This window comes from Lemur catta, chromosome 6 (genome assembly GCF_020740605.2).
Source record: "Lemur catta isolate mLemCat1 chromosome 6, mLemCat1.pri, whole genome shotgun sequence".
Classification (NCBI taxonomy): Eukaryota; Metazoa; Chordata; class Mammalia; order Primates; family Lemuridae; genus Lemur; species Lemur catta.
The window spans coordinates 5,610,246-5,622,802 of record NC_059133.1 but is presented as its reverse complement, the minus strand read 5'-3'; the positions used below and the strand labels follow the sequence as shown (position 1 = coordinate 5,622,802).

Sequence of the window (12,557 nt, the reverse complement as noted above, 5' to 3'; positions counted from 1 at the left end):
CTGCTCCAGGCCTTGGCCCAGGGCCATTTCTAGACCCCACCAGGCCCCGCCCTCCCAACCTCAAGTGCTGCACCTTGGCTGGACTGGGCCATGGCCCTCCAGGGCACCTCCCTCCCATCACCTTCGGCAGCCTGGTCTCCTTCCCAGCCAGGCCCTCTGTGTCCTTTGCCCACCCTAGTGGGCTGACCCAGCGATGGAGCTGTCCTGCCCCTGCAGCCAGGCTGGGCGGACCCTGCCTCACACCCATCTGCACCCAGCCCTCAAAACCGAAGGTGACAAGGCTGTGGGGCGTGCTGCCCAGGATCGGATTGGGCCCACACTCAGTGCATGTGCACACCTGTGACAGCCCTTGGTGTAGGCCTGCAGGCACGTTCTTGCCTCAGAGGAAAAAACAAAGTTATCTTTGTCCATTTCAGAGGCTTTTGTGCAAAGCCCCTGGCCAGGTCAGATTTCTGGAGAGGCAGAGGCCAGACTGAGCCTCTTAGAAGGTACCAGGGACCCCCGTCCCCGCTGGGTGCAAGGCTCCCAGTGCCACGCAGACCTGCAGAAACAGGCCAAGGCTCTTTGTGGACACGAGACCCAAGGATGCAGCGGCGGTGGGGGCTGTTTCCGCCAAGGGGTGTGCCGTACCCTGGCAGGGGCCCAGGATCCCGCCAAGGAACGGGACCCACCACAGCCCCCAGGTCCTCACCCCAGGACCATGCTCTCCCCAGAGACCCAATCTCTACAAAAGATTTAAAAAGTAGCCAGGTGTTGGGGAGCACGTACTCCGGAGGCTGAGGCAGGAGGGTCGCTTGAGCCCAGGAGTTGGAGGCTGCAGTGAGCTAGGACTGCGCCACTGCACTGCACCGGGGCAACAGAGTGAGCCCACTTCATTACAGGGAGAGGGGGGGAGAGGGCAACCCTATCCAGGATTTGACATGTCCATACAATAGTAACATTTTAAGACAAATTCAGAAATTTCATTCCTAATAATGTCTTCCCACTATTGCTGAATGAAAAAACCACCCAAGCAGCTTAGAATTTCTCATATTTAGTGATAATTCAAGGAGCTGCTTTCTCAGAGTCATCTGTGCCTGGGTCTGGGTGCCATGACCACGGTCCCACATGGTGGGTTTCCCGGGGGGCTCTCCACGGGGAAGGCAGGGCCTCCCTCCCCAGGCACCTACACACCCCTGCACCTTGCCAAAGGACCCTCTTCTACCAGGGCAGAGGCTGCTCGCTCGCTGGCATCCAGCAGGCACTCAATGCATATTTCTTGGGTGTGAAACGAGTGTGGGACCAGTCTCCCAGCTGTTGAATGGGCGGAGCAGGCGCAGCCCACAGCCTGTACTCGCAAGGACAGACAGGGGTCATCGCAGAGACTCCTCGGGGTCCAGGTCTGGGTCCTCAGTAGCCTGCAGCACGTCCACGTGGCTGTACGACTTCCAGGCCTGCAGGTTACAGTTCTTCAGGATGGTTCCCAGCTGCTGCCCAGGGCCCACTTCGAAAGTCTGGGGGAACGCAGTGCCTTTCTTCCTTTCGTATATGGCGTGCATCGTCTGCTCCCACTTCACTGGGGACACCACCTGCTGGACCAGCAGCTCCTGGATGTGCTTGGGGTGCATGTATCTGTTCCCATTGATGTTTGAGTAGACGGAAACCAGAGGCTTCTTAATGCTGATTGTCTTTAAAACTTGAGCCAGTGGTTCCAAGGCTGGCTCCATGAGGCGGGTGTGGAACCCACCACTAACTGGCAACAGCTTGGTGCGTCTGAAGTGATACTTAGAGGAATTCTTCTGGAGAAACTTCAGAGCCTAGAAAAGAAAGGAGGTTTAAGCCAAGCAAATCTTAGGAGAAGACACGCAGAGGCAAATGTCAGCATCAGCAACACCACAGCCCTGTGTGTATCATTGATTTTGAGAGACGGGGGTCTCGCTATGTTGCCCACACTGGTCTTGAACTCCTGGTCTCAAGCAATCCTCCTGCCCTGGCCTCCCTAGTAGCTGGGACTGCAAGTATGAGCCATTGCACCCAGCAGCCCTATGTATACAATATGCTTATTCCCATATGTTTGTACATGTCCCATGTCCCATAAACCATGAGACATGTGGTTTGCCATGACCTTAACTCACTTTTTTAGCTCCAGTTAAAATTAATTGTACAGCTGGTGTCCCAGAAGTCCTCCTTTAGGGATATGACCATTCACATACCCCAGCTGGGAAGGTGACCATGGCATGGTTGACAGAGACCCAAAGCTGTTAAACATGGACATGTTGCTCTGTCCATCAGCCCAGCACTGTCACTTATTAGCTCGGTGGCCCAGGCAAACCACTTAACATTTTGGAACCTTTTCTTTCTCATCCCGAAAATAAGTACAATTCCATCTGCTTCACAAGGTTGCTGGGAAGAGCAAATCCCACAAGGTGTGTGTGTCTGATAAAGGAAAAAGCACTATCTAATAAGTGTTAGTTTTCAATGAGAATTCTGCTACCCTCTCATTATTTTTTTTTTCCTTTTTTTTGAGACAGAGTCTCACTCTGTTGCCTGGGCAAGTTCCATGGCGTCAGCCTACCTAGCTCACAGCAACCTCAAATTCCCAGGCTCAAGCAATCCTCCTGCCTCAGCCTCCCCAGTAGCTGGGACTATAGGCGCTAGCCACCATGCCTGGCTAATTTTTCTATTTTTAGTAGAGACGGGGTCTCGCTCTTGCTGAGGCTGGTCTTGAACTCCTGATCTCAAGTGATCCTCCTGCCTCGGCCTCCCAGAGTGCTGACCCTCTCATAATTTTTAACAAGCCTGTTTTCTTTTTAACTCCATAATCTTCCAGAAAAATTCAGAAGGAAAATCCAAGCCCCATTTCACAACATAGGGTCTGGGGTGTTGGGGTTTCTCTAGAGAAAAAAAGAGGCTTCTATCCCTCAAGCCCAAAGCCTCCCCAAAAGGGCACCTCACCTCAGAAAGGGCCTCGGGCCAGCCAACAAGTCTAAACACTTGCAACTAAACTGTGTGCAACCATAAAATTTGCAAAGATCTTTAAAATAGCAAATATTCTTTTTTTCTTGCACATGAATATTTATATATTAAACAAATTTTTTTGTTGTTTTTTTAGAGACAGGGTCTCCCTCTGTCACCTAGGCTAGAGCACAGTGGTGCAATCATAGCTCACTGTAGTCTCTCTGCTCGGGATGCCCCCCACCTGGCAAACTCATGCTCCCTCCTGCCCTCCAGGTGCCGCCTCCACAGGCGGCGCCCCCTCCCCCCCCCCCCCCCCGCCCCCGACCGTGCCCCTTCCCTTGGAGCCAGCCTCTCACAGCTGCTCCTCCTTTGACAGCAGGAACCCTGGCTAATCAGCCTGTGTCCCCAGTGCTGGTTACATAGGAGCTGCCTGATAAATGTTTGGGGAAGCAGCAAATGGAAGGACAGCAGAAAGGAAATTAATTCGGGTGCAAAAACACACACCCAAAAAAAGAGTACGACAGGGCACAGGAATCCAACAGAAAATAGCTCTCTTTTCTCTAAGGAAGCAACCAGATCAGGGGTTCAGGAGAGCCCAGAATGTACTACAGGTAGGCCCTGGAGACCACCTGGTCCTGCCCCTTTACTTTAGACGTGGGCTGCGGGATTTGTTCTTGCTAGTATATGCTGGGGAGTGGGGCAGTGTGCCGGCCTCCGGTCTCCCTCTGCAGTGTTCGGTCTGCCACCCACTCCCCCACCCAAAGTACTTCCTAAGACCAGGCGTGGCAGAGTGCCTGGTGCAGGGCAATTCCCACCCTCCGTACTGGACTGGCGACTATCAAGGCAGTTCCCATCCATACCAACCTCTAAGTGTCCTGAAATCACTCTGCACTCAGGAAAGAGGTAGTTGGACACCTCGCACACGGGGTTCTCTATGCCCAAAGACTTGCAGTGCTCCCGGGCTTCCAAACAGGCAAAGGCGAACTTGGACGGAGGCCGGCCAAGGACAGACAACATCCCACTGGGGACAGCTTCTGAAGCTTCCTGCATGGCCTCAGCTCGGATTTTCACTGCATACAAACCTGTCCAGAGAGAAGAGCATTTGGAAAAATCAGGACTCTTAATGAAGGAGAGAGGCCAGACCTGAAAGAAAAAGCACAAACTCCATTCTGAGCCAGAGACACTGACAGTGGTGCTGGTCCCCAGCCCACAGGGCCAGGCTGCACATGTCTCTACGTACTACACAGAGCTGTTACTGCCACTGGCACTATACAAATGAACCCAACTTTCCTGTCTTAAAGTTGGTTTGGTGTAGGACGGTGGTTCTCAACAGTGACTGAGTCTGCCCTAGAGCAGTGTCTGGAGAAATTTTTTGGTTGTCATGACTAGGGGAGACAGAGCGCTCCCGACACCTAGTGGGTACAGGCCTGGGCTGCTCCTCAACATCCCACAATGCACAGGACCGCCCCCGAAACAAACGTGAATCGTGCCACTGCTGAGAAGCCCTGGTGAAGGATAAAGACGGACAGACTTGGAGCTACATGCCCTAGGCAAGTCACAACCTCCTTCTGGTTCAAATTTTTAGTTGGCAAAATGAGGATAATAATATTCAATTTGCCTAGGTTGTGGAAATCAGAAATTGTTATTAGTTTATTATTTAAGAGAAATCATGTAGAACAGGAAAAATAATTAAGAACTATCAGATACATGGGCTGCTATGCAAACTACAAACAAGTACATGAATTTCAGTAGCACATAATTAGCATAAATTATTACTGTCTCCACTTAGAGCTGGAGAACATGGCACAGCCATGGCAGATGAACTGAAACGTGGGGCTCCTGATTCAGTGTGGCTCAAGTGCACGGTGAGAGGACAGCAGGCGGTGAGAGGACAGCAGGTGGCTCCAAAGATTGTGACGTAAGAATGGCCTATAACTACCAGACGCCCAACATCCTGGTCCTGGGTCTGCTCCCTGGGCAGAGAGGGGAGATGACTAGACCAAAGAGAGATTAAGAGACCCACTCAGGGTTTGAAGGGACAACAGAGAGGGTGTGAGGAGAAAATCCCGCACCCTTTCTCATTAACACATCTTCATGCACTCAGCACTTACATATTTTATATTTGTACCAGGCTTTCAGCCCCCTTACCAAGAATTGTGGAACAAATACATTAAGAGCCTGTGACAGGAAGTAGGAGAAAACACACAAGGAAAGTGGAGAGAACATGTGGAAATCCTTCCCTGCAGGCATTAAAGCAGTAACTATGCAGAATGTCAAGGGAAAAACTGAACACAAAATTGCAAATATGCTATAATTCTGCAAGTTATGTACACATGAAATGATACAATGATACATGTAATACAACAGTGTCATTAGGAGGTGGAATTATGCAACTTTTTTCTTCTTTCTAACATTTCCTTAATAGTGCGATAATGCTCTTTAAAAAAAAAGGTGAAATTCACATAAAATGTAGTTAACCACTTTAAAGTGTATAATTCAGTGGTATTAGTATTTCGTGTATTCATAATGTTATGCAACCACCAGCTTGCTCTCTCTGGTTTCAAAACCTTTTCATCACCCCATAAAAACACCCACATCCACTAAGTAATTGCTCCCCATTTCTTCCTCCCTCTGCTAATCTGTTGTCTCTATGGATTGGACTCATGTATTCTGGACATTTCATATAAAGGAATCATACAATATGTGACTTCTTCTGTCTGGCTTCTTTCACTTAGGACAACATTTTTAAGGTTCCTCCCTGTTGTAGCATGTTTCAGTATTTTATTCCTTTTTATCATTTAAAAATATTCCATTGTACAGATATACCACAATCTGTTAATCCATTCATCAGATGATGAACATCTGGGCTGTTTCTACCTTCTGGCTATTGTGAATAATACTGCTATAAACATTTGTGTGCAAGTTTCTCTGTGTGGATGTTTTAATTTCTTAGGTATATACATAAGTAGAATTTCTGGGTTATATGGTAATTATATTTAACTTTTTGAGGAACTGGCCAAACTGTTTTCCACAGTGACTCCACTATTTTGCATTCCCACCAGCAATGTATGAGGGTTTCTAGTTTTCCACATACTCATTGATACTTATTATTTTTATTTTTTTAAAATAAAAGCCATCCTAGTGGGTGTGAAGTGCTACGTCATTGTGATATTGACTACATTTCCCTGATTATTAGTGATGTTAACCATCTTGTCATGTGCTTGTTGGCCATTTGAATATCTTCTTTGAAGAAATGTCTACTCAACTTGCCTATATTTAACTATAAGCAAAAAATATAACTGTTTTAACTATAAGCAAAAATCTTAAGAAGTGACATGGCTCAAGATCAAATATTCATATCCTCTTTTTCATTCAATGAGCATCTACTAAGCATCCACCTTGCTTGGTGGCACTGGGGGGTAATAGCACAGGGTAGTAGGGAAGACAGTCAAACAAGCAGAGTTCATGAGATTATAAAGAGAAGGGAGGCCAGGTGCCATAGCTCACCCCTGTAATCCTAGCACTTTGGGAGGCCAAAGCGGGAGGATCTCTGAGACCAGGAGTTCGAGACCAGCCTGGGAAACATAGTAGAGATCCTGTCTCTATAGAAAATTAAAAAATTAGCCGGGTGTGGTGGTGTGTGTCTCTAGTCCCTCCCAGCTTATGGGGAGATTGAGGCAGGAGGATCACTTGAGCCCAGGAGTTCAAGACTGCAGTGAGCTATGATGACACCACTGCACTCCAGCCTGGGTAACAGTGAGTGAGACCCTATCTCAAAACACAGAGAGAGAAAGGGACACCCGTAATGAATCAGGCTTAAAAGGGAATCACGGTGAAATCTGGTCCTCAAGATCCCATTTCCACCCTATCCACATAGTCCCTTCTTTATCATCCCTGAGTAGGTCTAGTATCATTAAAAATTTTTATTTTTAACAGACAGGGTCTTACTCTGTGGCCTAGGCTGGAGTGCAGTGGCATGATCATAGCTTACTACAGCCTTGAACTCCTGTACTCAAGTGATCCTCCTGCCTCAGACTCCCTAGGACTATAGGTATGCACCACAATGTCTGGCAAATTAAAAAAAAAAATTTTGTAGAGATGGGGTATTGCTGTTACCCAGGCTGGTCTCGAGTGATCCTCCTGCCACAGCTTCCCCACATGATGGGATTACAGGTGTGAGCCACCATGTCCTGCCTCCAATATCATTTTTGGCAGTGTTCTTTGCCCCCACTGAGCCCAGCAAGACCACACCCTGCACAAAACCAAACTCCTTCCTGTATACCTTCAGAAAATTCCATGGCTCCGGCAAAAACTAGGGCTGCAAATTCTCCCACACTAAATCCAGCAGCAGCAACACAGTTCTCAATAACCTGCAGTGACAGATGCAGAACATGAGACCAGATTCTCTGGGGGAAGCTCACTTCTGGGGCACTTGCACTGAGAGCTGGCAGGGTGTTCAGCACTTCAGTGAGCCAGGGTCCACTGGCCTGGTGCTCCAGCTAGAAGAGGACTCATGGAAGTGGCCTTGACGATCACTGAGTCCAGCCCCTACTGAGGAGGAAGTTCCCTGGTAAGGTGAGTTAAAGCCCAGGCAACTCTGCAGCCACGCTCACTCCAACCCAGGGCTCCGGATTCTCTTGCCTCGGCCTGACAGTGGCATCTCATCCATATGGTGTGCAGTTAAGCGTAGAAGTCAAGAGCATGACTCTTGGAGTCAGAGACTAGAATTCTTAGCTGAGTTCTCTAATTTCTCTGAGCTCGTTACTTCATGTGTGAAATGAGGGACAAGCAGGGCCTATCTCAAAGGGCTGCCGCATTACATGAAGATAACCTCTATAAAGTGCTTAGGGCACGCGACCCAGGCTAAACACTGAATGTTATTATCATGACTCAACAGAACCACTTAACTAATTCCTCTAATATCCCCAATTCTCCTTTCCTCATTCATAAAACAACACTATTTACTTCACAAGGTGGTTGTGAAGGTGAAATGGGGGTAAAGGATCTCAAATACGTTTACTGTCTCGGTATTATTCAATATTAACAGTAACCAATTCACCACCTTCAAGTGAAGTGACATTCTCAAATATCATCCTTTCAATGATCCTTCATTTAAGAATGAACTTTAATCCTTTTAAAATCATCTAATAGTTAATTAAATGATTAAGGATCATTTAAAATCACAGCTCAGCCCTCCACTACCCATCTCCTGAACCTGCTATTTCTTTCTGTAACACTTATCATCTTTTTAACACACTATGTAATTTCCATAATGAGTACAGTTACTGTTTATCATCTGTCTCCTCTAAGATGGAAGTCCCCTAGGGCAAGGATCCTTGTCTTGTTCACAGCGCCTAGAACAGTGCCTGGCACATTATGGGAACTCGGTAGGAATCTGTTAAATGAGTCAGACGTGGGAGCCCCGGGCGGGCCCCGGCCTGCCACAGGGCTTCGGGCCTCACCGCTGGCTGCTGGTGATGGAGTTTCTCGACCGCGGCCAGCGAGGCCACGAAGACAGCGGGCTGGCAGTGCGCGGTGCGGTCCAGGGCCTCCTGCGGCCCGTGCAGGCTGAGCTCCAGCAGGTCGTAGCCCAGCACGCGGCGGGCCGCGGCGTAGAGCTCTCGGACGCGCGGGTAGGCGAGCAGACCGCGGCCCATGCCCACCAGCTGGCTGCCCTGGCCGGGGAAGAGCAGCACCGAGCACTGGCCCGGCGTTCGCCGCGTCTCCGCCGCCCAGGGCCCCTCCTCCGCCTCCGTCGCTCCTCGCAGCAGCTCTGCCACGCTCTCGGCGCCGGGCGGAGGCACCGGGAAGCTCGAGGCGCGGCGGCGGCAGCCGGCACCCAAGTCCCGGGCCCACCGGGCCCGCGCGACCCGCAAGCTCATGGCGAAACTCCTGCCCTGCGCGCGTTACCGTGGTGACCGAGGCCCGACTGCGGCGGCGCGTTGCTGCGTAGTCCTTGACGCATTTCCTGCCCCGTCGCCCCGGCACCCGGGAGCGGAAAGAAAGGTTCCGTGGTTACTGGTTCCGCCTAGGCTGTGAAACGCTCCGTGGCTGTGTGCAGGGGGTGTAGAGTGAACCGTGCGCTTCCTTCAACCGCCACAGCCAAGAATAGAACACGACACCACAGCACAGTGAGCCCTCAACAGATATTTATGGAATAAATAACGCAAAGCAATGTACTATTTACCCTTTCTACCTAGCACATGAAGAGTGCTTGAGACTTCCCGATTCTCCTTCGCAAATGAGTCTCCCAACACTAAGCAAGATAACAGCTGTCTTTTATAATGTTTCCTACAAACCAGGCACGGTGCCTGGAACAACAAGCATCCAGTAAATCTTTATGCCACTCAATAAAGCCCTGGATATGTTTCAGATATTAGCTTATTTAATTCCTCATGGCAACAGTGTGCTGGGTAGGTGCTATTATCCTCAACTTGCAGATGAGCAGACAAGGGGTCAAAGATTGAGTGACAGGTGATTAGTGACAGACTAGGGATTGGAAATTGGGGTTATCTACTGTCAACCTAAAAAAACTCAGAGAGGCTATCCTCAACAAATGATTATATTTGGGAACAGCAGGATTGCAGGCTGCAATGCAAGCTGTGACAGGCCATAGGGTATCTAAGTGGGTGGGGGGTCGGGATGGGGAAGGGGAATCTTTTAAAGATAAAGAGAAGTCCACTGAAGCTGTTTCGAAACTAAAGGTTACAAAGACCAAAGTTTACAGGGGTTTGTTGCAGGAGTTGGTGTGAGCTTATGAGCCATTGCCAGGCAAATGCCTTTGTGCAGGTAACTTTTTTGACTTGAGCAATTTCCTGTGACAAGTCCTTATACCAGTCTAGTGTAGGTAGGTCTTGTGATAAATCCTGCTTACAGGCATGTTTGCATGAGGGCTTCTTTTTCAAGGTTTCCCCTGACACCATTTTAGAGTTTGACATAAGTGACTCCATGTTGGTACTGGCAATTTTCACACCAGCTTCTGAGTGCTAGTGTGAGGCTAGGTCAGAGAGTCTAACTCTGACCTCACTCCATCTCCCACTTCTCCCTCTCTACTCCCTCATTTCTTGCCAGCCTCTTCTAAGGAGCCTACACACACACACACACACACACACACACACACACACACACACACACACACTTCATAATGAGAAAATCTAGGTAGTCTTAGTTTGGGCTGTTATAATAGAATACCATAGACTGGGGGACTTAAACAACAGAAATTTATTTCTCATAGTTCTAGAGGCTGGGAAATCCAAGATCAAGCCTCCTGCAGATTCAGTGTCTGGTGACAGCCTGCTTCCTGGTTTGCAGATGGCTGTCTTTTTGTTGTATCCTCACATGGTAGAGAGCAGGGAGAGAGAGAGAGAGAGATCCCTTGTCTCTGCCTCTTTTTATAAGGGTATTAATCCTATTGGTGAAGCCTCCACTGTTACGACCTAATCACCTCCCAAAGACCCCACCTCTAAATACCATCACACTAGGGATTAGGCTTCAACACATGAATTTTGAGGGGGACACAACATTCAGTCCATAGCAAATCACATCAGCTAATCTACTTCACTGAGTTTGTCCTAAGAAAAGAATCAAATAAGCAAAGACCTAACTCTCAAGATGTCCATGGCAGCCCTGCTTTTGACACGGAAAAAGCAGAGATAAGGTGTATGTTCAGCTAGAGAGGATTAGCTCAATGAAATATGGCAAATCTATGCAATGCTATGGTCATAAAAGATATGGAGGAGGTTTTCAGGTTAAGACATGCATAGAGCACACACTGTCTCTGGAAGCCCATAAATCCACAGCAAAGGGATATATTAAAGACACAAATCCACAAGGTCAGGAAGAACAGGAAAGGGGACTGCAGCAACAGAATCTGGAAGCTGGAAAGCAGGTAGGTTGATGTTACCTGACTTAGTTGATCTCAGACAGCTAAATCCCTCCCAGCAGTGGAGAAAGCTGAGAACCAACCCTTAGTCATGCAACAGAATCCTCAAAAGCTTAAAAACCTGATCACAACCAGTTATAGATTTCTTTGTTCCTTCTCTGTTCCCACTGCTTCACCTGACTAGCTTAAAAAAAAAATCTTAAGAACTGACACTAGAGCTGCTTCTAGATCTAAGGGTGAAAGAAGACTGAAACCAGAGGACTATTTGAAGGTGTCTTTGAGAAGCAGATCTTCAAATCTGCTCCCTCTCCCCAGCCACTGAGCGATGCTCCTCCCCCACTTTGGGAAACACCTGGGATTTAGCTCTGGAAAGGGACAAAGAATCTCCGGGCTGGGGATGGCAATGACAGCAGTGAACATGGGTACTCTGCCAAAACAGGGGGACACTGAATGCTGAATGCAGAGACCTCCTCCAGCACCCTCCCCAGGTGAGCTCCCAGAAACCTGGAGCCAGACCCTTACCCTCCAGGCAAGGGACTGGAGGAACCTGACCAGCCCAAAAGGAAAATCCTGAAGATATTGACAGTCCAGGAAATTTCCAGAACTTGGCCCACTAAGGTTACTTTATAGTGAAACTAAACCAACAAATACCATCCATGGGCTTATTTTGTTCATTTCTTCAATCACAAGCAGCCAGCCTAAGGTTGCCAGGCATTCGAGGAAAGCCTCTTATAAACAGGTGGAAAGCAGTGTATAGCATTCAGAGACTACGAAGAGAGAAGAAAATAATTGTCATTGATAGCTTTAAGAGGGAGGAGAAGAGGTATCCACAAAACAGGAACAGGAAATTGCCCAGGAAGTCCCGGATCTGAGTAATAGGAGTTCCAGAAAGAGAAGCAAGAAAGTGGAGGGAAGGAAATTAAAGAAATAATCGCATTTCTGACAAATAAAGAATATGAGTTTCCAGATGGAAAGGGCCTGTTGAGTGTTGGCACAATGGTTGAAATTAGACCCACATAGAGGAATATCAGTGTGAAATTTCAGAACTCTGGGCCAAAATTCTTAAAAAAGGAAGGGGATGGAGTCTGAAAAGAGAAAAGAAAAAAAAAAAAAAGGAAAAACCAAAAATCTTAAAATCTTCCAGGAAGAACAAAATGAGTTCCACACAAAAGCTCCGGAAACAGTGCGTGCGTAGCCTGCGCACCCACAATGGCAGCGGGACGGCAGCACATCTCCAGGATTCTGACGGCAATGATCCCCAGCTTTACATTCTTACTCAGCTGAGCATCAGTCATCCGTAGGGTAGAATGCAGGCTTTCACAAATGTTATCTTCCTCCAACTCTTTCTCAAGAACTCCTGGAGACGCGCTCGACACAAAGAGAAACCAAGAAGGAGGAAGATAAGCAGTCCTGGAAATGAGGCTCCATTCGGGAGAGGGGCGAAAGGAGCCCCGGGATGATGTGTGTGCCAGGTGCCTGCAGCCAGTCCAGCTGGGAACAGCGTGACTCAAGATGTATTGAGAGCTGTCATTGCTGAGATGCCTGCTGCTGCCACCCACGTAAGAACAGGACACCTGGCAAGCCTGGCCCAGGTTCTTCTCTGCACGTGGCTGGTCCTGGTCACAGGCTGATGAAACCCTTTTCTCCCCACACTGCCTGCCCCACTGCCTGGGCCAGCTGAGGACACTTGGTCCCCCTGGTAGAAGCGTCCAACATCACGCTACTCCTGAAACCTGCA

General features: G+C 48.6%; 1 protein-coding gene across 1 annotated transcript; it reads right to left on the bottom strand.

The window, feature by feature from the left end:
- Positions 1-1,012: 1,012 nt before the first annotated feature.
- On the bottom strand, positions 1,013-8,870 carry MCAT (malonyl-CoA-acyl carrier protein transacylase). Its single transcript, XM_045554726.1, has 4 exons — positions 8,400-8,870; positions 7,220-7,307; positions 3,802-4,019; positions 1,013-1,796 (listed from the first exon to the last, which is right to left on the bottom strand). Exons 1-4 carry the CDS (start codon positions 8,817-8,819, stop codon positions 1,353-1,355), a joined length of 1,170 nt encoding a protein of 389 aa, XP_045410682.1. The 5' UTR covers positions 8,820-8,870; the 3' UTR covers positions 1,013-1,352.
- Positions 8,871-12,557: the final 3,687 nt, after the last annotated feature.